Below are 26,451 nucleotides of genomic sequence, written 5' to 3' on the forward strand. Positions count from 1 at the left end.
TGGGCCAGATGCTGTCCCCCTTACTTGTGCTGAGTAAGAAGTCAGTAGGATTCCTTGCAGCATAATGACTGCTAAACATCTGGAAGAGTGGCAGAACCTGGCCTTCAATTCATACTGTACTGACAATTGGAATTCTTCACTAGAGAATATTTGGATTCTATACTGAGGTGGCCAGGTGTCCTGATTTCCCAGGAATACCCAGGTTAAAGAGGGACATTTTGGTGGATGTAATTATGTATTGTTTGTATTGCAGTAGTGTCTACAAGCCCCAATCAGGAATCAAGGCCCCACTGTTTGTATGTACAGTGTCCAGTGCAATTAATGAAAAGACAGCTTTTGCCTCCAGAAGAGCTCACAGTAGAAGTACATGATGAAAGAATACAGGTGGATATAACAAACAAATAGGGAGAGCAAAAATAACTGATTAATGTAGTAAGCAGCAGACACAATACACTAACTGCCTAACTACTGGCAAGTGCTTTGTAGGCATCTCAGCCAACGGTGAGTTTTAAGATGAGAGTTGGAGGATGACTTTTTTTTTTTTAAATTCCCAATTTCAATATAACCACTTGACTTGAGGTTTCCTGGCCAGCAACCACCAGGGCTGAGATGAGCTTGGAATCCAGCTGTTCCTACTTTGGTTCCTATGGGGCACTTCCCCAGTGAATTCTCCTGCAGGTTGATGTAATGGAATCCCAGAACTGTGAACGATGGCTCCAGACCTAAGGCCAGGACACTGAAATATCCCACTGAAATATCCTGGGTTGCTTCTGGAAAAAGGGGAGTTGAGATGGGTCAGTGAGTTCCTTAAGTTCCTCCCTGAGGCACAACCTCCTTCCTCAAACTCCTCTTGGGGTTCTCTTACTCTGGGTTGTGGCCAAATGTCACAATCTAGCCCTAAAATGACAGAGATTTTAGTTATGAGGACACAAGTTGGTTTAACAAGGAGTAATTGGATGATATTAAGAAAAAATTAGGCAGCACATCAGGAAAAATCTTCCTGACATTAATATCCGTGGAATAGTCTCCCAGGGAAGTGGTGGAAATGCCATCATTTGGAACAATTAAAACCAAGACTGGCCAAAGCATTAGTGCATGGTAAACAATCTTGCTCTAACTGGAAGATGGATAGGGTAAATGAACAAGTCTGTCTCATCTACAACTGCTAGGATGCAACAGAGGAAGTAGATAGAAACTGACCGCTCAGGAGGAATTACAGAGTGATGCTGACTAGAAACTGACAAAACATACAATTTTCAATTAATGGAATTTCACACTCAGATTTTTGGTGGTTTTTTTTCCATGTGATTTTGAATCTCTCAGTACTTTCTATAGTTTCTTCCTGCAAAATGCCAATTTTCATATAATCTCCCCATATTTTTGCATTTTATCAATGAAATATCTTTCTTTATTGACAGTCCAATTTTTTACGTAAAAAGAGGCCCACTTCTTGGCACAAGGATCTATTGAACACCAAAGCATTGGTATAAACACATTTTTTCCATTAGTTATTTTCCCCCTGCAAATGATCCAATTGGCACAGTGATAATGGGCAAACATTGGAATGTTGAGTAGCTTTGGCTTTTGTCACAATTATTTTATCCTTCTATAAAGGTGCCATCCACTGGAGGAGGTGCCTGGACAGCCCACCAAGCAAAGAGGCATTTTTCTTTTTATTTACTGGGTGAACAAGAGCTGGGTCTGGCAGGTGGCAGTAACAATCATCTTCTAGAGGAGGGCAGCTTTAAACTCTGGGGAGGCTCCAGAGAAACCCCACTGGAGTGGCTCTTCTGGAGATTCCTGAATTAACCCGTTCTCCAGGTGCATTGGCCCCAGTTCTCCTCAGGCAAGCCAACTCACTTTGTGCACTGCAGCGGCCAACTCATGACCCTTTGTTTGAGCAGCAATTACAGCACTTTCTGGTACTGGGCACTGCTCCAGGTGGCCCATAACCTGGGTTGGCCAACAGAAACCAGGCAGTGAAATCTGGCCAAGGCACGCTTACCCCATGCATTAAGAGCTAAAAGAATTTAGACTATGGCTATTTTAGTAGCCATATAGCTCCAGTGTAATTAGATTATGTTTCACTCACTGCTGTTAACAGCTCATGTGCATTTACTTCTTTAAGTGAGCTGGGTCCCTTGTTTCAGCATATTAAATAAGCGATAAGAGAAATACAGCTCTTAGATTTTAGCAAGGTGGGTGTCAGAATCAGTAACCAGTCAGTACAATGGAAATCTGAAACAACCAGGTTCATTTCTGCCCAAATCTGTAGTAGAAAAGATTCTGCTCATCTAGTGGCTCTCTTGCTCATTTCATTGTCACTCTGTAGGTCGGATGGCTGACAGAGACTGCTATAGAAATCCAACTCAAAATATTTTGAAAACTTTGTCTCCACTGCTGAGAAAACTACATGGTGACTCGAATATTGCAATTTAATGGATTCTGAAACAGATATTCCACAGAGACTGCAATTTGGGCAGGGTAGCAGCCAAGAGAGCACATCAACACCAAGTGTTTCCAACACATTTCCCCCATTTCTTTGATCATTGCATTGGCCACAAATTAAATCCCACTTCCTACTGAAGAGCTTCCTACTGGGGGGAGGGATAGCTCAGTGGTTTGAGCATTAGCCTGCTAAACCCAGGGTTGTGAGCTCAATCTTTGAGGAGGCCACTTAGGGATCTGGGGCAAAAATTGGTTCTGCTAGTGAAGGCAGGGGGCTGGACTCAATGACCTTTCAAGGTCCCTTCCAGTTCTAGGAGATTGGTATATCTCCAATTATTACTCACTCTCAACCACTAAGGCAAAGAAAACATTTAACAAGCTTGTTTTATTACCACTGCTTGTTCTCCAGCTTCTAGCATGAAGTAGGCTTGCATGTAGTGATGCCGCCTACCACTAGCTCTAGAGGGAGTGAGTTAGAGGACGCAATGCACATCAGTTTTGTAGATGACTACTTTTTGTGGTAAATCATGGCACCGATTAATTTTCAATATTTAAAACCAAGGCTAAAAATGTTTGACAGCACATATTTATAATTATTTGAGAAGCAAATTGTATTGTTCTATAGATTACTCTTAAGTGGTAGCTTCAAGGATTTGTACACATAGAGCTTTGTAGAAATTGTTTTTTCATAGTTTCGACGTCTAATATTAATGTTTATGTAAAAGCATTTTTTATTTTTCATCCATTTAAATTTCTGTAGTTGTACAAATTATGGGTTCTAAGTTTTTTTTTTTTATCAATTTAAGTCTTCACACTTGTGGGAAATTAAGGGCAGGTCAGGCAATTATTTAACGACAGTAGACAGACTCAAAAAATTAACGTTTTATAACAGCTAAAACACAAATTGTCAACATCACATGTCAAAATAGACAAAGTAAATATCCTTAAATCAAACTCTAATAAATTCTCAAGCAGCATTTTTTCTTAATTTGCCTATCTGTATATTTTGATTATCATCAATGGAAATATTTTTTGTCGGTTTGTGTACACATAGTGGAACCGACAAGTACCCATAATCAATCCAGTGTTTTTTGTATTTAATTTTTTAATGCCAGAATAACATAAAAAAAAAGAAACAATTCTTCCACACATGATTTGCAAACATTTACATATTTTGGACTTGTTTCTCTCCAGAGATGTATGCATAAACACACAGAGGTATGTATGTACGTATACACACAATTTTTTATCCTGGTTTCTATTCCATTCCTGCATAAAATCATGCACATGTACAACTGAAGGTGAAAATTGTGATTAGGGAGTATACTACAAAGGTTTCCTCTTTCCCTGTTCACCAGATTAATTTATACAACTGTATTTTTGTGAAACCAAACTGCTGAATTCCTCTGTGGATGGATACAAGTCATCAGTCTCTGCTGGGACTGCTGCTCTTTTAGCCTGTGTGCCGCACAAACTAAGCAACTGACACAGAAAGTACAAAAACCAAAAAAGTATTGGATCAGGATTTCAAAAGAATTAGAAAATTATTTGACTTGAACATATCCATTATACTCTTTTAGCTTTGGAGCTTTGTTTATTCCAACACATAAGATGATTAGCTGTTCTGTTAACTCTTGATACCTAGAGTTGACAATACAATGTGTAATTTTTTTTTTGCATTGACAGTAATATATGGAGCCTCAGATATGCAGAATGTAAGGCATTAATGAGTGAGCAGAATCCTGAAGTCCTAAACATAGTCCAAAAATATCATTTATATCAAAAGGAGTTTTAGTCTGAATATAGACTGCTGTATTTCTCCCAATAAATTTGAAGCCAAGGCCAGAAACATTCAGAAAGTTTTCTAATCCTCTATTTATAAAACAGTACTATGTTCAATTAATTTCTTTAAATCTGACTACAACGTGCCATATCCTCTGCTTGGCTCTCACCTTTTCTGCTACATAAAAACAGGTCTTTGAAGTTATTTATATCAATAAGAAAAAGACTGTCTTTAGACAAAGAACTTTTTTCAATTTAATTAGTAAAATATTTTTAAAAATTGTTCACTTTTTTTTAAAAAGGAACATGCAGAAAATCCACTGATAAAAGAATGAAACTTCAACTTACAACCCCTCCCCCCCAGCCCCAAAACACAGACCCAGATGATAAGGAAGTTTGTCTTTCCCCTAATTTCACATTAACAAAACTAAGTCCCATGTGTTCCTTTTATAAAGACATGTAAACATAATTGAAGGCATAAAATGAACAGCTTAACCATCTTTAAACATAACAGAATATTTTGGATATGAATAATTAAGTTCCACTAAGTATGGATTTAAAAATGTATTTCAGATTTGCTTTATATCTCGTTCAGAACAATACATCCAACATTAATTTATGTAAAAACAGGAATAAACATACCATTTAGGCTGCTCTAAACCATCACTAATTACACTAAAGGATCTAACAAAATTATCTGGAAAATAGTCTTAAGAATATTTTTAACACAGTAAAATTATAACAAAGACAGACATTTTCAATGGAATCTAAACTAGTTGTTGCATGTACCGAAGGCATTAGATTCAGTACAGAGAGGTAGATCAGTTGGAATATTAGCAGTGTATTGACTGTTTAGACAAGACACAACCAATGAACGGGGAAAAAGCAAGTGTGTGTGCTAGAATTCTTTTAATAATTTATAACAGTCAACCACAAACTCATGCTGTCTTTGGGCCTGATTCAATGTCTATTAAAGCCAATGGAAAGATTCACTGATCTCAATTGGAGCTGGATCAGGCCTTTTTATACTTTGAGGGTTCACAGACAGATTCATGGAAACAAAACAAAAAAGCTAGAATGGAACTATGCCCTTTAGCCAACCCTTGGCTGCTCTCAGTGTTCTTAAGCATTAGGTAAAGGAATTTTGATGCATATGGAGCCACTTTATTGAAAACGTTTGATAAAGTGAAGCTAATGATTTGGATCTAAAAACTTATGTTTGATCTACTTTCGTAACTGGGTTTGAGCACACTTCTAAAGGCACACTTGTCAAAAACATCTTTGAGCTCACTGGCCACTGCTCTGTGCATTCTTTGCAACTGAAAAGAAGCTTAGACAGTACAGGCTCAGTCTTGCAAAGTGCTGAGCACCCTGAACTCTCATTCGTGTTTCGTTTCATTGGGTCAACTCTAGTCAATGGAAACTGAGGGCATCAACACCTTGCAGGATCTTTGTTGCTTGCATGTTTTATGATCAGGGATTGATGATTTCAAAACACATCACCGACAACCAGTAATAATGTCTGATATTTTAATCTCAATGGCAATGGAGCAGCCTACTACAGACCTCTGCTAACACAAGGCATCTCTGCTTGGCACCGAATGGAATCCTCTTATGTTAAACCAAGAACAACAGGAGAGGTACAGCTAAAAATAATTTGACAAACACATGGGGACATGTATCCCAGGCATCTTAGGACAGATCATCAGCTGGTATAAACGTTCATAGCTCAATGGAGCTATGGCGGAAACAAACTGAGGATCTTCCCCTTTGTGTTTGCAGTGAGTACTTGCAATGCAATTGAGTGCAAGGGGAATAGTGACATGCAGGATACCTCTGAACTCTGTACTTTTATCTATTTTACTGTTCTAAGTTTACTTTTTTTCCTTTTATTTTTAATGGACAGTCACTACCACAATTCTAGCAGATAGGTACATCTTAGAGTCCATGTTAATGCACCCATTCTAATTGCCTGACATTTTGAATAAGGTGCTTGTTGTTGTGTGTTCAACTATATACCTGTACTCCTTTCTTTCTGGGCATACATGTATCCTTGGTCCCTTTTCTCTGTTTATTAAAAAAAAATCTATATTTTTAAAGAAAATATTTGCATTTGATTGTCAAATTAACCATGATAATGTTCTTGTTGTTAGAAGCATCCTTCTTAATTTGCCTTACAACCTTCTCAATTAGAGAAAAAAACTGTCAACTTTCTTGTTCTCATGAGGTTTATTAACATGGCAATATATAACTTAGTTTTGCTTTTACTATGGTAAAGATTCTATTTAAAAAATAGCAACTAAATTCTGTCACTGCAAATCTCTGTGTTGCATTTGGGAGAAAGAATAGAAAAAAGAAAGAAAATTTTTGTTCACCTTGGATAAATAATAAAAAACCCTCTTAGCTGCAAAACGCAAATATTTCACTCATAACCCAAGCACCAGACCATTTCTTTGAAGAAGCTTATGATGCACTTAAGATCTACAATGCCACGATATCATAATACGGAACTGAAAGAAATTTCTTGAGAAACCATTAACTTTGAAGGAATGTCTAGACAACTGTGTCAACAAATGCAAATAATTTATGCTTCTCAGCTCCTACCCAATGGATGGCCCCATGCTGAGTGTACACAAACTCAGAAGAAAAAGGCATGTCACAGTCATATGACTAGGGAGGATAAGAGAATCACATAGAAATTCAAGTTAATCTTGAACAGAACTTCAGAAAGCACTGCTCTAAAGTTAGCCAGCAGAGGGATGTGCCCTGGGTCATTTTAGCTAGTTTAAAACACTAACTTACAGGTGGTGCATCCTAGCTTCAAATGAGAGGTGATGAAGGGAACACAGCTTTTAATTATGATAATTTGTTCTGTTAGAAAAATAAAAACTAAATGACTACAAAATACTGTACAATCTCTTGCAGTAACTAACAAAGTGGCTTCTGGAAACAATGCTTTTGCCAAAAATGCATTTTTAAGGCACTTAAACAGATATATCTTTTTTAATATAGATATAAAAATAAAATATGCGCTAAAGCAACATTCACAAATACCAGTCTTCTCAATTGTCTATGTGTGTACAGTATAGTACATATATACATAAACTGAAACACGGACTCCTTCCATTGTTATACCTTCACCGGTGCTTTGGGCTGTCTTGTTAACTTCAGTGCCTGCAAACATGAAACAAAACAGTCATTTATTGCGTTGCTAAAGAATATAACCAAATACAAGGCAAGCTTTTATTTTAGTGGGTGCAAAGGGTTCAGTGTATTTCCAGGTGCCTCTGAGAAGCCATATTATCCAGCTTTATTACAGTTTATAACTGAAAGGTTCTAAGTCATTTCCACTCAGTTGCAGAGTCAAGTTTTTCTTGCTGTGAAGGATTTTCATCTTACCTGGATGGTAAAATCACTTGGCTCCAAACTGAGCTGTGTGCCTCTGTGGAGGCAGAGCAGCACCTGGACGGGGCAAATGCAAACTCCCCTCTACTTGCATTTCAGTCACTGTCATTCACTGAGGTGCTGGGGAGTTTAGTGTTACAACTTTTGACTAGTACCTGTCTCCTTCATGAGTGGCAAAGCCCAGCAGGAGAGCACTGGAGCTGTTGGAGGAGAATGTCAAAGCATTTCTGCTGGTGGGCTGAGTCTCAGCTATCCTTAAGAGAGCAAATGGTAGGCTCTGCTCAAGAAACCATCTTGGGAGGCAGATAATCCAATTATTGACCTGTTTTAAATTCCTTTTGGGACAGGTTGTTGAGAAGCTTAAGGAGAGGCTATTCAGACAATATCTGGAGTCCTCGTATTCCCTTGACTTCTGATCATGTGGTTTCAGGCCTGATTATAGTACAGAAATTGTACCAGTTGCATTGATGGGTGATCGAATATCATTGCTTCCTTTCCAAGAAGACCCAGATGGTAACAATAAGCAAATAGGTTATCAGTCCTGAGGCCTCTCACACAGTAGTTTTACAGACATTAAATGTATTTATCAGTTCCTACAGCTTGTCAACCATCCCATTAAGTACTTATACAAGACTAGTTGCTGACAATATGCTGACATCACCCAACTCTACATTGCCATGATGCATGACCCAAGTTAAGCAAATTACTCCATGTCTAGCTGAGGCTCAACTCATACAAAGGGGAGACAGTGCCTGTAGGTTGGCGGGGAGAGGCCTCTTGATTTAGGGAGTACACGTAGAGGTTTGTCCTCCGACTTGCAGTGTTAGACCGTAACTGCTCCTGGATGCTCAGGTAGTAGCATTTGGACAGAGAAGCATGGCTTCTTTTTTGAGCGTAGACCCTATTTTATTTATCCATGCCTCTGTCCTGTGGAGATAAAATTGCTGCAATGTACCACCCTACGTGGCACTTAATGTGGATCTCTATTTATTAAGTAGTGCGTCCTATGGCACATTACATCAGTGCTCTGTGATCTATACAAGCTTCCAATTAGCTTCTAGGTGAAATATAAAGTGTTCAAAAAAAGCTTTAAATGACCTGATTACTTGAGAGGCCAGCTCTTTCCTGTGGTATAAATCTGCAATTTCTATCCGGGATGATGCTAGTCCTAATAGCCCATTGTTTTATAAAGGGGGGGGGGCGGGGGAGGAAGGACAGGACATTTTGTAAGAGAAGTTCTGAACTCTGGAAGTTAACTCACAACTCCTATAGGTCTTAGAGAGACTGGATTTGCTGACCCTCATCAGGGAATAGTCATGCTTTTTCCTGGGCTTATCCTGAAGGGGTACTTTAACAGATTAAGTTGGTATGAGGATGGAGACTGTTATTTGAGGTGGGTTGATTAAATAAGTGAATTATATTTTGAGAGATGTAATTTGGTGAGTCTTTGTATTGCAAATATTTGTCCTTTAGTTTTATATATTTTCAAGCCTGTAAAAGCTCCTTGGCAGATGCTATTTAAAACCAATGTAAAAAAAATCCTTAAAAATAAACTGGGCATATGTAATGTCTCCCAACAACCACCAGCATTTAAAGACTGCCAAAATGTAGCCATTAGAAACTGTACTCTTGGATATTATATACCAAGGAGTTCAGGGGAGAGAGATAATTTCACATTTTGTTTAGGTAACAATTTCTTTTACTTTGTAGTTTGGCAGATTTTGCTGCCATATTTACAAGCTAGAAATATCCTACTGCAGATGAACCTCTAAATATTTAAATTCAATTTCATACAAGCAGATCACATGTACTATCATAATTAAGCAAGAATGTCAGGGGAACTGAGAACTGTGACTGGATAACCGTCTCCCACTGCAAGAGAAATGCCAAAGTGAAGCCAAGGTGTTTATAGAAAATAAACATCAAGGTGATGATGACATGTTTATTTTCAAAGCGGGAGACCATTATCCAGTCACAACATTCAGTTCTATTGTAATTATTGCATCTGTACCAAAAACTTCATTGATTTAAAAAAAAATAGAGTAATTAAAATAATATTCATGTGAATAACTTAGGAGACCAAGTGAAATATATTGGTGCAGCAGAATGACAGTTTCTCAAAATATCTTTATTGCAGTATTATAGTCTGAGTAGACGATTTGTTTGGTGCTTAATGAATAAGAAACTAGTGCTTGGTGCAGCTCCGAAGAAGGGTGCAATGGTGGTTCTAAATCACTTTTGCTCTCCCCCAATCTTGTACCCTCCCTGCTGGCTACTGTAACTTGCAACAACTGCCAACAGCCTCAAGGGGCCTTTACACTACAAGTGAGGATCACAGATGTGCAGATTAGCTCCAGCCATACTCCCTATCCTGGCCGCAGGGAGGAGTGAGGTGATACACGAGCAGTGTGGTGATCATCCTCAGCTATGCCAGTTTAACTGGGCTTTTTTGGAGGAATAGCACAAAGTTAGACCCAAGCTCAGCTGAGGATCAGGACTACTGTACTTTTATTGATAAAGTCTGCCTGAAAGGGCATTTTTAGGGGATGAAATTTTTAATCTGAGTTTTAGGCCATGATTTCTAAAAGTGACTAGTGATTTTGGGTGCCCATTAAAGTGGCCCGACTTTTAGACCGTGTTGAGGATCCACTCTCTGGAAATTGGGACCGTTTGAGGTGTCTCAAGTTAGGAACCAAAACCGGAGGCCCCCCAAATCACTAGTTTGAAAATCTTAGCCTCCAAGTTTGATGCACGCATTGGACTGACAGCACTGGAAGCTGATGTCCTCTCTGGCTGCTGACTCAACAACCCCAACATTTTGTTGAAAATTCAAAATTCTGAAAATTTCAGTCAGCTTTCTTCTCTGCCTACGGAGGAGACTTAGGCAGTGGCAGTGTAAGCTTTCCCACACTGTGCTGAAACATACCTCAACTTTCACTTACAAGGACACCCTGTATGGGTGAGAGTTTCCCAGTCTCCATACCCATTCAATCTTTGTCATCTCTGCTAACCAGAGGTGCCAATTAGTGTCCATCACGAGGATTTGTTTCCTGGTGTTGGTGTTTCTATGTTAGGAACTGGACAGACACCGTTAAACTTATTTCACATGGACCACTGAACAGCTGTCAAATAGTAATAGCACCGATCACTGTTGTAATAAACTGAATTTGACCCAGTGGCTTAGAGATGAAAAACATCTCTGTATCATGTTACAGCACTATGAACCAGCCAATGCTATATTTTTGTTTTTAAAACTTGACATGAAATACCATTCATCCACCGAGTAATCTGTATATCTTTCATAAGAATAAAGGACAACATAATATTAGAAAACAATGAAAGCTTTAGTCCTAAATGATTTTAATTCATTGCATACAGAGCTCTCATTTAAAAACAAACAAAACCCAGCAGATACACAGGACCTCAGAATGATAGATATATGAAATCTCACCAGAAGAGAAATTCCAAAGCTAGCTTTATTTGATAGAGATTGGCTCATGCTGCAAAGTTCAGATCTATCAAGGGCCTTTTTAATGGGGGTTTTCTGAGTCAGGTGCCTAATGAGCAAGAGGTCTGATCTGGATCTGAACGTCTCAAAAATCTGGGATGTTTGAATCCTGGGTTTTCATTCAGTCTTATTGTGAATATCAACACCATAAAACAAGAAAGGAACAAAGGAACCCTAGCCCAGGATCTACAAAAACATTGAAGGGTTTCAGAGTTACATTTACTTATTGTTATTTTTTCTTACATTAAAAAAATAGTATTCTGCATTATAAATATTATTATGTGGGAGCAATTTCTTACCTTCTGTCTAGAAACCATCCAAGATTTTATTGTTGGTACCAACACACTGCCAAGAAGAATCTGAGCTGGGTGATAGATAAGTAAGGGGACGGAAATTAAAGATAGGTGCTCATAGCCGGCAAATACTATCTTCAGCATTGGAATCCCTGTGGGCACAAAGACAGCAGACTTAAGACTCCGACTTTGCTTTTCACTTCAAGGATCACAGCAAAGCATTTTACATTTTACTAAGATTTCAAGCAGACAAAAAGAACATTTCTGCAAGAATGAAGGCACAGAAGAATATTGTGAAAGGCAAAAAACCAGGTGATTCACAACAACTCCACTGAAGAGGACCCCGTCCTCCTCTGGCAAAGCCTTAGAACACCAGAAAGGCTTCAAACAGACGTTCCCTAATTAAGTGGAGTAATGCCAAGCTCCAGCCAGAGGCTTGATGTAGATTTGCACCTTGATGGAGAGTGATTGTGCAGGTGCTGGAGGGAGTCTTGGATTCTTTTATTTTTTTCTATCCTTTGCTCTAGCCCCATTTTTCTCACTTGTTCTCTGTGAACCTGCCCATTTGCTGCCATTCATAATCTTCCTCCAGTCCTGCCAGCTGTGTGGGAGCACTGTGCACCTACAAACTCCTGCCCCACTCCCTTTCCATAGAGACGTGTTCAATCATCAGCCTTCCCTGCTCTGGTTGATGCTTATGGCTCAGGTGGAGCCAAGTGCCAGTCAAAGCGAACAGTCATTTGTTAGCGAGATAATATCACTTCTCATTCTGGCCATGAGTTTTCGAAGAAAGGGAGGGAGACAAAAGTCCTAATGAACTAATGTGGTAGAACAAATCAGCTGAAGTAGTTAGCAGGGAACTAGGAAATGGTTAGAGTACAGAGGATGCTGGGGTTTGGGAGGAGTGGAAGTAAGGTCCCGAATGTAGGACATTTTTCCTAGGAGTCTTAGTTTGAGATCAACAGTGCTATTTCTATTACACTTTTCCAAGGAGAATCTTGACAGATAATGAATTTGTATGTCTCTGTCTGACTTAGCCATTATATACTAAAACAGGGGTCGGCAACCTTTCAGAAGTGGTGTGCCAAGTCTTCATTTATTCACACTAATTTATGGTTTAGTGCGCCAGTAATACATTTTAATGTTTTTAGGTCTCTTTCTATAAGTCTATAATATAAAACTAAACTATTGTTGTATGTAAAGCAAATAAGGTTTTTAAATGTTTAAGAAGCTTCATTTAAAATTAAATTAAAATGCAGAGCCCCCTGGCCCGGTGGCCAGTGTGAGTGCCACTGAAAATCAGCTTGTGTGCCGCCTTCGGCACGCGTGCCATTGGTTGCCTACCCCTGTACTAAAACAAGGTATGTTTTGAAATACTTGTTCTGTAAAATAAGTTTTGAAATATATATAATCTGAGAGGATCTCTTTTTATGGAATGTTTTTCCATATAGGGCTGGAAATAAAACACAAAACTCTTCACCTCTAGGTAATTGATTCAACTCCAGGGAAAGGATGGGAGGGATGAGATCTGGGAAACTTTCATTACAAAACCTGAATAGGTGAAATTTTTATCACAAACCCAAACTTGGGTTTGTAGAGGCTGGCAAACCTCAGCTGAGTTTGGAGGAAACATGAACCATCTGGATGGTGGGAGTCTAAATGAACCAAAACCAAGAAGTTTGGACAAATTGCCATGAGCCAAACCTGCAAAGCTCCACAGAGGTCTAGCAGAGAATGCAAGAGATCACAACATCTGATGGCTATTCAATGACTTGTATCTAATGTGCTGCTGTTCCGTCCCCAGTGGACAAGTGGCAACATCACACAAATCATCTGCAGAATTAACACTACTGATGATAGCCTAAAAAGAGAGATGAAGGCATGAACATGTCACTGGAGGATCAACCACATGCTCCCCCTTTAGTGGGTCTGGCCATGGTTGCGGTTCATTGACAGGGCAGTGTGGGGAAACTTGGGCTGATGCTATCTGTGCTCTGCCATGCGGATACAGAAAGATACAGGATATCTTTGAGACCTCAGCCTATCATCTTTCAGAAGCACTTCATGGTTACTTAACATTTAAAAGAATACATTATTTTGTGTAAAGATGAAATAGAATGTTATCCAGGTGTTTACTTCAAACACATCATTGTTTAAAATGATGCTTTTAAGACATAGAAAATTATTACTACACTCCACCAAACAGGGGTGCAGACAGAACACGTAACCTATCAGTGCCTTGTTTGGACCATAGAGAGGATCACACATGAAAGTACCAGCTATTCCTTAGGGAAGCCTTGAGAATTCATCCCATTTTATCCCTGATTTCAATGTCACTCCAGGGGACTCACACTTTGGCCCTCATCCTTCCAGACAAGGTGGGCTGAACAGGTCTTCTTTCTAAGTCCATCTATGTGGATCCTTAATTGGCCAGAGAGTAACTACTGAGCTGGTGAGACACTTCTGCACTCCCACCAGCTGAGGGCTTGGATCCACCAAAATTACTATTTCTAAAAAACACTAACTTCCCCCTTCATTCGCGAATTCTTCCTCTTACTGTCCTCCCAGACCAAGTGCTGTCTCCCTCTCTAGTTAGGCTGCATAAAACCTACTTGTCCCACGTTCACAGCTCCAGCTAATCCTGCTCCATGCATGATGCTCAGATTCAAAGATGCTGCCTGAACTCATCCTTATTCATGGTGCCTCGGCTCAGGAGCTCCTTTTAATCCAGATGATCAGTTTCTTTACATAAAACTACTAATGTTCTGGTTCTTCAAGCCCATACTCATAACTAGCAGTCTTTATTCATATGAGTATTCCCAGTGAAAAACCATTAACATAATAAGGGTCTGCAGGACTGAGTCCAATATTATTAAACAAACACCTTCAAACAACATTATGGATCTGTCATCAACCCACAAAGGGGAGACATTTAAAGTTGGTTTTGTTGTGCCATATCTCAATCAAAAGGATGCGAGTCCTGCTGGACTTCTGAAAGGCCTGGAGGATTCATGGTAACCTGCAGCAGGATGAGAGCTCGCCAAGCTGCAGGGACAAAAGATCTTTCAAAGGCTTTCTGGGGCTAGTGAATACACTATATTTGGATAGACTCCTATGTTGGATACTTGCATTGCAAAGAAGTATCATTTGCTACACATGCTCACCATGCTGTTTTTGCACACTGAAAACAGTTTTATTTCATAACAATTTGCCATCCCAAACTTTAGAACTTGAAGCATAAAAAAAAAAGTATGGTCCTCTAAATACAAGAAAGCAATCTGAAAAATGTCTTCATTGCTGAGCATACTACATTCAACTTGATGATGATGATGATAATACTGTACTTAGCATTTAGGTAGCCCAGATTTATCCAGAGATCTGAATATACTTCACAAAGGTGAATAAGCCCCATTATTTCATATTTACATATGGACAAATTAAGACAGAGCGCTTTAATGGCTAGCCTATGGTCGCACAGGAAACTAACAGCAGAAGCAGAACTAGAACCCTGACTCTCAATTCTGTCCCAGATCCAAAGTGACGGACATGTTCTTCAAAGTCCTGGGGTCAGAACAAACATAAGAAATGTTAGCCTAAAAGCTGATTTTGTGGGGGAAAGTTATGAGTCAAGTAAAAACTGGGAAGTAAAATGAAGGCTGCCATCCATAACTACAAAATATTATACCTAGTGTGACAATATAATTAGATTGTTGGGTACTAAGTGATCCTTAATTCATGGATTGTTTAGATACATGTCATAACAGTAGCTCTTTGTGAGCCATTAATGTGTAATTAGAGTAAAGTTCCACAATTTACCAGGAAAAGCTGACTGGGGGTGGAGTAAATTTTCAGGTGTGTATTAATTAAGAAAAAATCCTGTTAATTTTTTATGCAGCTCCCGCTTACTGCAAACCCAGCTTTTAAGTGTTTGTACTAAATATGGAATCAGGGAGTAACACAGATTGGATGCTCAGAACTCATGTCAGTAATGGTGAAAACAAAGTGTTGGAAGTCTGGCTTTTCATTGGCTAAAAATTACTCCCTAAATTTTTAAAAAAATGATAAACACAAGTGTTTTTGTGTAATGTTCCAAACAATACTTAAAATGCCTTCGATGCCAGTAAGAGTCCATAGGACTGTAGCTGTAGTTCTGTGTAAAACTTAGCCATTTATAAAATAGAAGTATCCAAAGATGTTACCATATACCCGGTAAGAAAATCTTGCAAACTCCTAATTAGGAAAAAATACATAATTTTTAAGGTACAAGAGAAGAAAGACTCAAATTGGAAACCTGTTATGTTATTTTGCCCTTCTGTAACGAAGAGCCAAACTGGTTTCTTTTAAAAATGTTGTAAAACAAAGAGAGCCCTCATCTCCATTCCTGGGCTGAGGATGTATGCAAAGTCCCAGCCTGCAACATATTTTTATGCTGAGGTTGTGAACTGCTGTTAACTGAAGTTATAACGGAAACACTGACTGAAACAGTAGTGACATGAGCAGGTGCTGCCATAACAAAATTAGTAAAGTGAAGGGAATGAATTTAAATCTTTCAGATGGATAGCAAGGAACGAAGGTGCTAAGCAAAAAGGATCTGGTTATCTTTATTTTGGTCTGTCCGCTCCTGTTTTGCTCATCACTTATTGCATGCTACTACTGACTCTAATGTAATAAGATAGCTACAGCAAGACTAAAGTAGTTCAGTATAAATTTGCACAGCATCAGAGCACACACATTAAAATAAAATAAGGTCAGTTAGTCACCTCTCAGGTTTTCTCAAAATACTTTAAGAGTTTCTCACCTCATTTTTCTTGGATCTTGTTAGCATATGTGCAGTCCTACGGATGATTTAAAAGTGGTTATATGTACCCAGACATATATTGCTGTATGCTCTGGGTGGTGGGTTTTGTTGTTTTGTTTTTTCTTAAGAGTCATTGGACCAGATTTTTCCTCACACTTGTGTAATCTGATTGACTTCACTGGGGTCAGTCCTGATTTACACTGCTATCAGAGGGTAGGAAATCAGGCCTGTCCTTTATTTTTTGCTGGGATTTTAGACTCTGCTATGGCTTCACTGTATGATCTCCATGATGTAAAGCAGAGGTGGACAAATATTCTGACAGACACGTGGTCAGGGACAAACACATTCACCTCCAAGAAAAGAGGGAGCCATGGAGCCTAGTTAGGTGAAAAGACAGCACCTCACAGGATCAGGAGATGAAAAGCAGAGAGGAGGAACACCAAGGATTCTCCAAAAAATTTCATCACCTCTGGGGAAAAAATAATTATCTAGACACTCAGCCATCTTTCCAGCCAGATTTTCTCTGGTTCTTGCTCCATTGGGCTTGTTCCTTTGTTTTCCCGCTCCTGTCTGCTCTCATTGTTCCTGTGTTCCGTCTCAGTCTTTGGTTCCTGTATTCCCATGGGCTATCTTTTCTTCTTCTTCTGGCCCTTGATGTTCTCCCTCACCTAACCTTTCTGTTCCTGCATACTCTCTTTTCTTCATTTTCTCGGCTCTTGCCCTTTTAACCGGTGTTCTTCTGCTGCATGAGGGTCCCAATTCTCCTCTCACTTACAGCAGTGAGAATCAGGTGTAATTCCGTTGAAGGCAATGGTGTAACACCCATGTAAACGGGTGTTATGAGAGGAGGGCCAGGCTTGTGGCGCTGGATTCCTATTTTTTTCTGATGTTTCTGCTCTTTTCCCATGTTTTTCACCGCTCTTTTACTACTAACATTAAAGCACGTTGTGATACAGTGCTAGGGGCCTAGAGCTGACCCAGTGCTCCGGTCACTAAAGGTATTAGCTATTTCCCTCCTGGAGTGGAATTAATAGGGGGGATGGGTGCTCAATGGCTTAATTAGACAGGAGGCTGACCAGCTAATGAAAGCAATCAACCAATCAGCTGGGAACAGTTAAAAGGACAAGAAAGAAGCACAAGAAAGTGGCAGGCAGAGACCAGGGGATACAGGATTTCAGGATGGGGTGATCATCCCTTCTCACTCTCCAGAGAGTGGGTGAAGGGGGGGAAGTTTACTTTTAGTTGTATGTGGCTACACAAGGCTGTACTGGTGAATTGGTGGAAGAGATCTAATAAATAATATGGTGGGGCTTGTGTCCACCCTGGTTTGTGGTGATTCAAAGAGTGGAGAAGGTAGCTTGTTACGTATGTATGGAGTAGATATGTGAGTAGGAGAAAATCTGTTTGCCCAACCTCCATGACTATTAACATGGCCAGCAATAACGGTGGGGTAGCTACAACACAAAGGGACTGACTGAGTGGGTGTGCCAGAAAAGTTCTTTTGCTCCCCTCACCTATGCTGATTTGGCCCCAAGATAGTAGTTTGGACATCCCTGATCTAAGGCTACTGGTATCAGAGGGGTAGCCGTGTTAGTCTGGTTCTGTAAAAGCAGCAAAGAATCCTGTGGCACCTTATAGACTAACAGACGTTTTGCAGCATGAGCTTTCGTGGGTGAATACCCACTTCTTCAGATGCAAGTCATCTGCATCTTGCATCTTGCATCTGAAGAAGTGGGTATTCACCCACGAAAGCTCATGCTGCAAAACGTCTGTTAGTCTATAAGGTGCCACAGGATTCTTTGCTGCTAAGGCTACTGGTTCCCAAATAACTAACTGGAATCCATTTTCCCCTCCCCCAGCCTTGCACCCAGTGTAACCTCACACATTTTTCACTTCCTTTCTCTCTCCCTCCGTTGTTACATTCACATTTTCTAGTCTCCTTTATACAAGGCCCTATGAAAATACCATGCTGCACTTCATTACATTTAGTTAACTGTAAAATAATAAAAAAGTCCTACAAGATTTGAAGGTATTTTTAAGCAAATTTAAATATAGGGCTCTTTTCATCTAGCTATCATTGCAGTCATATAAATGAAGCAAATTAATTTTAATGCTCCAAGGTACTGATTCTGTGTCACCATGGCTGACAGGATCCAACCAGACTTTATGAGATGGCATTTGACTTTATGGAAGTGAGCACTATGCACGCATTTACAATTTTACAGGGACTTTAAGCTGTCATGCTGAAAAATGTTTATAAAACATTAATCAAAAAGTGCCTCTTTAATACAATGCATTGTCTGAAAGATGTTAGAAGGCACATATTGTAAATGGATTCTTTTTCTGACTAAAGTAATTTCTACCAAAAGCATTTCCCCACTGCTATACAAGTACACAGTGTGGATAGATAAAGAGCACTTTCTCAGCACATTACTACCTGATCCAAACACTTGGGAAATCACTAATGTACAGCATGCCATATTTCCATGTCACACATGACACATTTGTCTAAAATTACCCAACAGAGTTTGACATTGCAGCATATTCCATAGCAGAGCTTTCAACTGACATCTGCCAAGTAAGAACTTCAAGTAAGAGCTTTCTTCTTCTAACGAGCAAGTAAGAGTTTTCTTTTATCCTATACCCATGATGGAAAGGATACAACAATAAGAACTGGAGCTCAGTTTTTCTGTTTTAATATGTTTATTTTATGCTCCCTGAATTTGGAAGCTTCCTCATAGCAGCGTTTCATCACTTGCCGTTTTCTAAAGTACTGTTATGATTTGAGAGAACTTAATATAACATTTTATTGCTACCAAAATACAGGCTATTATCCTTCACTCCCAAACCCGAATTATTGCTAGCCGCTATACTTATTTACTTTATTGTTCATTTTTTTCCCCTTAAATGTCTCTATACCAAACCATTTATCCTAAAACTTTATCACTTATATTACTGAACCACATTCCAAATCACTTGTGCATTGCACATATGAGAAAGTGCAGTATTTTTACTCAGAGAAACATATCTGGAACAACAGAAAGAGAATATCACTGAAAGTATGGACACACAAGCCATTCAGAAGATCAGAGGAAAAAGTAAATATCACCAAAGCAATGACAATCATTAGAATACAGTCCTTGGTCTGTGGATTTGTAATATTCTATTCTACTTGTCAATACATTTCTAGTGAGTCAATTACCACGGTATCGAAGCGTCATATACAAGAAATAAGACATTACAGAGTTACGAATAATAGCAGCTTCTCTGCCCCTTTCCAAGGTATATTGTCTTTCTGCAGGATCACTTTGGAAGTTGATTACAAAAGGAGGGATGCCAGGACATTTAGCAGCCTTCTTTATGAAGGAAATACCTGTTCAGAGAGGTGAGTCTTGCATTTGGATCTGAGACAGGTAAGACACCAGCTCAGTTCGATTGCCCGTAGCAGGGAGTTTCATAAGATCCCGCCACTAAGAACACACTGCCAAACAACCTCTGAGAATTCCCCTAATGGTTTTGCCAGCCACATCTTCCCTGCTATGGCAGTATTCTCAGAGGGGTGCAGAAAGGTAGTCATGGATATGAGTAGGTTCTAACCTATTTAGGATTTAGAAGTCGAGAACAAAGCTGTTAAAGCAGACAAGGACTTGGATGGGGAGCTGTTGTTGAGCACAGTGTACTGGTGATGTAGTGTGATCAGTCTGTCTTGTTCAGGGGAGATGTTGCATGTTGTACCAGATGGAACTTTCATGTTTATCCTAGACAGAACACACTAATAGTTTAGCTTTGAGGTGACACAGGACATATTAATATAGCTAGGTCTGTGTCCTCAAGGAAGGAACACAACTTCTGGTTAGCTGTAGATTGAAGAAGGGGTTTCTGGCCACTGTTTTTTAAAACCCTGAAACTGCACACCGCTTTGATTTATTTATTATTTGGCATATGCAATGCGTTCAAGCCAAGCCACACCATTCTTATCAACAATGTTCAGGGCATGAAGACCTCCAGGAAGTTAAGTCATTTTGCATTCCTCAAGAATGTGTGTCATGGTTTGTGCCTGCTCACACTGACATAGTGGACTGTCTCTTAAACCACTGAAATTCTGCTGCAGCACAAATTCCATGAATGAAATTGGTTGAGAAGGCTCTATTGCCTTCATGGTAAATCAAACCTGGGTTGACGTTGAGTCAGAGACAAGATAATTATGTCACTTTCTCTGCAGACCATGAAGTTCACCACGCATCCTCTACCACAAATCTCTCACCCGGTAAACTTAGCCACAATGGGTGCCGTGAGGGCAGACAACCATGTGGTGGATCAATGAAGTCTCTAATTAATGGTAGATGTGGCATATCATGCAATTTTGTCATGAGCTTTGCTACTCTTTCATCTCTGCGAACACTGGGTGGAGCAATATTGCAGAGAACTGGTAACCATGGTAGAGTAGATTTAAGTGTGCCTGAAATAATATGCTGGGTGGAATTAAGTTGTACATTGATCATCCTTGTGTGAGATGAGCAAGCCCACACTGGAGCGCAGTACTCCGCTGCTGAGTAACAGAGTGCCAAAGCTGAAGTGCATAATGTTTGGGTGTTGGCGCCCATTTCGTTCTGGCCAGTTTTCCAAGCAGGTTGTTGTGTGTTTTGACCTTACTCATTGTCTTTGTAAGATGATCGTGATACGTGAGAGTCCTATCTAACATAATGCCTATACTGGGTGTGACTCATTCTTTATTTGCTGACCATTGAAAACTACATTCAGCTCTCTGCCCACTTGTGCATGATGTAAGAACTGCAAAGAGCTACAAAAGGATCTCTCAAAACTGGGTGACTGTGCAACAAAATGGCAGATTAAATTCAATGTTCATAAATGCAAAGTAATGCACATTGGAAAACATAATCCCAACTATACGTATAAAATGATGGGGTCTAAACTGGCTGTTACTACTCAAGAAACATCCTGGAGTCATTGTGGATAGCACTCTGAAAACATCCACTCAGTGTGCAGCGGCAGTCAAAAAGCAAACAGAATGTTGGGAATCGTTAAGAAAGGGGTAGATAGTAAGGGATAGAAAGTAAGGCTGCGAGTCTGTCACGGAGTCATAACTTTCTGTGACCTCTGTGACTTCTGCAGCAGCTGGTGCTGGCTTAGGGGATGCCTGAGCTGGGCATCCCCTGGGCCAGAAGCAGCATCAGTTTGAGTGAGTGGGAGGGGGCTCAGGCTAGGGGCAGGGGCTTGGGGTGTGCAGGGAGGCACTTACTTCAGGGTGGGAGGCTCCCTGGCTCCCACTGGCATGGCTCCACTGCAGCTCCTAGGCGAAGGAGGGGCTAGGAGGCTCCGCGCTGCGTGCTGCCCATGCCCACAGGCCCCGACCCCGCAGTTCTCGTTGGCTGCGGTTCCCGGCCAATGGGAGCTGTGCAGCCAGCGCTTGTGGCAGGAGCAGGGCATGAAGCCTTCTGGCCCCTCCACTGCCTAGGAGCTGCAGGGACATGCGGAGCCAGGAAGGGAGCCCCTGCCAGCCCCGCCAACCCTCCCCCCTCAGCACCAGCAGGGGTCCCAGGCCACCTCCTCCAGCACCCGCTGTGTGCCTGACCGCCCCCGACAGAGCGCCTGCGGTCTGCTGCCTAAGTTTTAGTTAGGGGTATATAGTAAAAGTCATGGACAGGTCACAGGCTGTGAATTTTTGTTTACTGCCTGTGACCTGTCCATCACTTGTACTAAAAATACCAGTGACTAAAATGTAGCCAGAAAATATCATATAAATATCTATATAAATCCATGGTATGCCCACATCTTGAATATTGTGTGCAGATGCAGTCACCCCAACTCAAACAGGATATATTGGAATTGGAAAAGGTTCAGAAAAGGGCAACAAAAATGACTAGGGGTAGGGAGCATCTGCCATATGAGAGATTAATAAAATTGGGACTTTTCAGCTTGCAAAAGAGACGACTAAGAGGGGGATATGCTAGAGGTCTATAAAATCATGACTGGTGTAAAAGAAAGTAAATAAGAAAAAGTGTTATTTACTCCTCATAACACAAGAACTAGGGGTCACCAAATGAAATTAATAGGCAGCAGGTTTAAAACAAACAAAAGGAAGCATTTCTTCACACAAGGCACAGCCAACCTATGGAACTCTTTGCCAGAGGATGTTGTGAAGGCCAAGACTATAACAGGGTTCAAAAAAGAACCAGATAAATTAATGGAGGATAGGTCCATCAATGGCTATTAGCCAGGATGGGAAGGGATGGTGTCCCTAGCCTCTGCTTGCTAGAAGCTGGGAATAGGCGACAGGGGATGGATCACTTGATGATTACCTGTTCTGTTCATTCCCTCTGGGCACCTGGCACTGGCCAGTGTCAGAAGACAGGATACTGGGCTAGATGGACCTTTGGTCTGATCCAGTATGGCCGTTCTTATGTTCCATCAACAATGTCCAGGTTTGTAGTCTGACCAACAGCACTTTACGGTTGAATGTATCAAAGGTGGCTGACCAACCTACAAGTATTAACGTGGATATTTTTCCTCTGCCTACGGGCATAAGAGCCTTCATCTGTGCAATTAGCACTTTTTTGATGCCATATCTACGGCTGAAGTCTGACTGGGAAGAGTCCAGGTGCAGCTGGGGTTATTTTGCCACTGCCTTCTCGATAGCATCTAAATTATGCTGAAATAATCCCTTGCTTAAAGTATTTTAAGAGGTGAGGAACTCAATACATTTTCAGATCTCAATTCAGTTTCAACATGGGGAGGAAGAAGGACAAACTGAGGCAGCAGCAAAAGATAAAAATGCCTAAGGAGGAAGTTGCACAACGAAATGGTGAGAGATTAAAGGAGCTTGGTGGGACAACATGAGAAAGTCACAAATGGGGGACAGTCCTTCAGATGGAAGTTTTGGCAGGCCTGCATTTATCCAAATGAACAAAAACACTTTACTTTCATGCTGTGCATTGAAGAAAGGACAATGGCCTAGATTCACAAAGATACTCAGGAGTCATGACACTGAGCAGTGAAGCACCTAACTTTTATGTGCCTGGAAAATCACAGGAACAACACTCTGGTCCACGAAGCCTGAGTTAGTGCCTAAATGGGGAGACAGTCACAAAAGCCAACATACTAGGTGGTTTTCCTGTTGAAATCCCTTCTCCTCATCAGTTGGAGGGGGAATTTGAACGGGGGGTCCTCCACATCCCAGGTGAATACCCTAACCACTGGGCTAAAATTTGTGAGGGAAGTCCTCTCTCTCTCCCTCCCTCCTCTCCCATGACCCTCGCTGTCTGGTGTGAACCTGCTTGAGGGGCCTGGCCTGATAGGTGTGCGCAGAGCCAGATCAGGCCCCACACGAGTTACGCAGGAGAATCTTTGTCCTCCTTGGTTTGTGAATTGCTCTGGGATTTAGGTGGGAGATATGTGCCCAGAGTGGAGGCCAGAGGCAGAAACAAAAGAGCAGAGAGAACTTTTTACTGCAAAAACGTAGGTGCTGAGTGTGTTTAGGCACCCAGGATTCAGCAGAAGTTTTGTGACTAGCAATGGAGCTTAAAGCTGGGACTTCGGTGCCTAAGAACCTTTGTGAATCTAGGCCAATGACACTAGAGCATTTAAAATAGAGCTCACGTGGCTCTAGCCTGAGACTGGGTGCCTGTTACTGCCCTTGGGAGCACAGCACTACTGGGATACAGATGAATCGCTAAGTACCCTGTTAACATATTACATTGGCCCCAAAGTTAGCTGGGAATGCAGGAGAATCACTTTTTGAAATTCAGTCCTGTCTGTGTGAGATTCATACTGGCTGCAAGAGATTCAATGGGTCTGTGATACATATAAAAGGTGAAGGAAGAGGAGGAAGATTAATGAAGAATGAGACAGATATTTCTTTTGTCACTAACACTAAAGGAAAAGATGGAGAAAAGCTAGTGCCCTAGGCATGCTTTTACTAATTTTAGTTTTTAGTTGTTCAGGTCACTGGTTCACCTTGTTCATATTACCACAGAAATTAGACTCTGCAATGTAAAATGTAGCTACCAAGAATCAGTACATCTTCGACCATCAAAGATTTAAGTAAATAAGAATGTAAAAGGGGGAAAGAGAGAATGTGCTGTTTGATCTATTTATGGTTTTTCGACGGGTGTTTTCAGATTGGAAGTGATGTTTAATGAATGACCTGAGCAATCTCACCAAATGCTAACAATGAAACATTAAACACCAACATCTGAAGACTGTTGCCTTTAGACTCAGGAACACCTTAGCTCATCTGACAATGTTGTAGTAGTAATTAATTAACAGGTCATTCAAGAATTATTCAAACCACCATAAATCTTATTTTAAACGCTAGCTTATCTCTACAATGGGACCTAGGCACATGCATGGCAATGGTGTAGCTGATCGTGGTCTACTTCAGAGACGTTTTACTGCCTGTATATCAAGTCATAGTTCACACAGACAATACATTCAGTGCACACTCAGAGGTTTGTCTTGTACTTCATTACTAACATGAAAGCTAGTGAGATTTGTGTACTCAGTGACTGCAGAAACACCTTTTTTTGGTCTATATTTCTAGTATACTTTTATGGAACAGAGCCATGTCAGTGCCTCAGATATTATGGTGATAAATGGAAGAATGCACAGAGAGACAGACAATATCCTACAGATGGAAAGTTTTATTAATTTGCTGTTCCCTTGAACACAATTATTCTCTCCAGCACAGCAGATGCCAGGATCTGTGAAGGCTTCAAAGTTTTGGCTAAGCGAATTTCATTTAATATATTAAAATAGACATTATGGAAATACTTATATACATTATTCCTATTGTATTTGAGTGCATGCAAGAAATTAAACCCACAGTGATTCCCTCCTTAGGCATCAAGGCAAGCGAAAACACGGATGCATAAACTAAACATCTTCTCCTCTCCCTCCTTCCTTTTACTGTTTTTAGGCCATGGAAATGCCAGATATAAGAATCTGAAAACACTGGCCACAACTTTTCAGCTTTTTTTTTGGAGAACAAAGGATAATAAGATTTACTTTCCCCATCACTTGGGCAGGGACTTTGGAGCCAACAGTCCTCTATTCATCTATCTAGGACTATAACAGGGTTTAAAAGAGAACTAGATAAACTCATGGAGGTTAAGTCCATTAATGGCTATTAGCCAGGATGAGTAAGGAATGGTGTCCCTAGCCTCAGTTTGTCAGAGGGTGGAGATGGATGGCAGGAGAGTGATCACTTGATCATTACCTGTTAGGTTCACTGCCTCTGGGGCACCTGGCATTGGCAGACAGGATACTGAGCCATTCTTATGTTCTTATCCACAGGAGAGAGAAATAATGTCCTATGTCTATTTTCCACACTAAAATGCAGAGAATTAGGATGGTGGTGGGAGTTGTGCAACTTGCAGTTCTGAAGTTATCCCTTTCCAAGCTCCCAGCAACTCCCCTTGTAACAGGGCCACTACTTTTTCAAAGTGTTTTTTTTTTAAATCCTTGCACCCACAGTTCCAGAAGTGTCTGAAGCCAGCAGCTGAGACTGGCTACCAGACAGTGCATTGAGAGCAGCACATGTAGATGTGATACTCCCACAGAGACTCAACGACATCTTCAATACTCTTTACTATAGGTGACATTTGTAGCCTCTGCCCACTTGGGATAAAGGGATCTTGAGTCATGTCCAAACTTGGATCTCCCCAAGGGTAACATGTCAACTAACTGCTGAGTATAAGGTAGTTTCTTAAAGTAGATAAATTAACTTTAACCATTTTGGTGGAGAGAGAGAGTTGGGAAGGCTCTTGTGTCATAATCATTTTACAGCTGGGTGTTTGTAGCGTTTTTTTATTATTATAAAGCGGTATGAGCTTGCTGTCATTAAAAACCTGCAATCTGGTTTTAGTGTCTGATCCAATTAAGAGTACATCTGGCAAGACACACAACCAAATAAATAATTGGAGAGGTGCAACTCTGAAATGACAATTGTTATTCATCGATCTCTTTTTGCAAGTCGAGATTGAGAGATGTAAACTTCAAGTGAATGAGATCTCCTGGGTAAGATTCTTCAGTTCAAACACAGTAAACAACTGTTGTTCTCTGATGCACATTTTAGTACTGCTGGAGGCAAACTTTCTAAATATTAATAAAAAACCTACTACTGGCAGAGTGTACAGATGAATAGGAAGCACTGGGAAACAAGCCCCAGTGCTGGATTTCTTGCCCACATTCAAAGGCTA

General features: G+C 40.5%; 1 protein-coding gene across 2 annotated transcripts in view; it reads right to left on the minus strand.

The window, feature by feature from the left end:
* Nucleotides 1–3,267: 3,267 nt before the first annotated feature.
* Nucleotides 3,268–26,451, minus strand: part of SLC10A7 (solute carrier family 10 member 7) — a 194,301-nt gene continuing 171,117 nt past the window's right edge. The window contains exons 11-12 of one of the 2 annotated variants that reach the window (XM_045019556.1): nt 11,443–11,588; nt 3,268–7,404 (exon numbers count right to left, since the gene is read on the minus strand). In XM_045019556.1, coding sequence (XP_044875491.1) covers nt 7,360–7,404; nt 11,443–11,588 — 191 coding nt within the window. In that variant the 3' untranslated portion in view covers nt 3,268–7,359. Of the gene's footprint in view, nt 7,405–11,442; nt 11,589–26,451 lie in introns of those variants that run through there. The other variant, XR_006579922.1, reaches the window with a different exon arrangement.

This window comes from Mauremys mutica, chromosome 5 (assembly GCF_020497125.1).
Source record: "Mauremys mutica isolate MM-2020 ecotype Southern chromosome 5, ASM2049712v1, whole genome shotgun sequence".
NCBI classification, from domain to species: Eukaryota; Metazoa; Chordata; order Testudines; family Geoemydidae; genus Mauremys; species Mauremys mutica.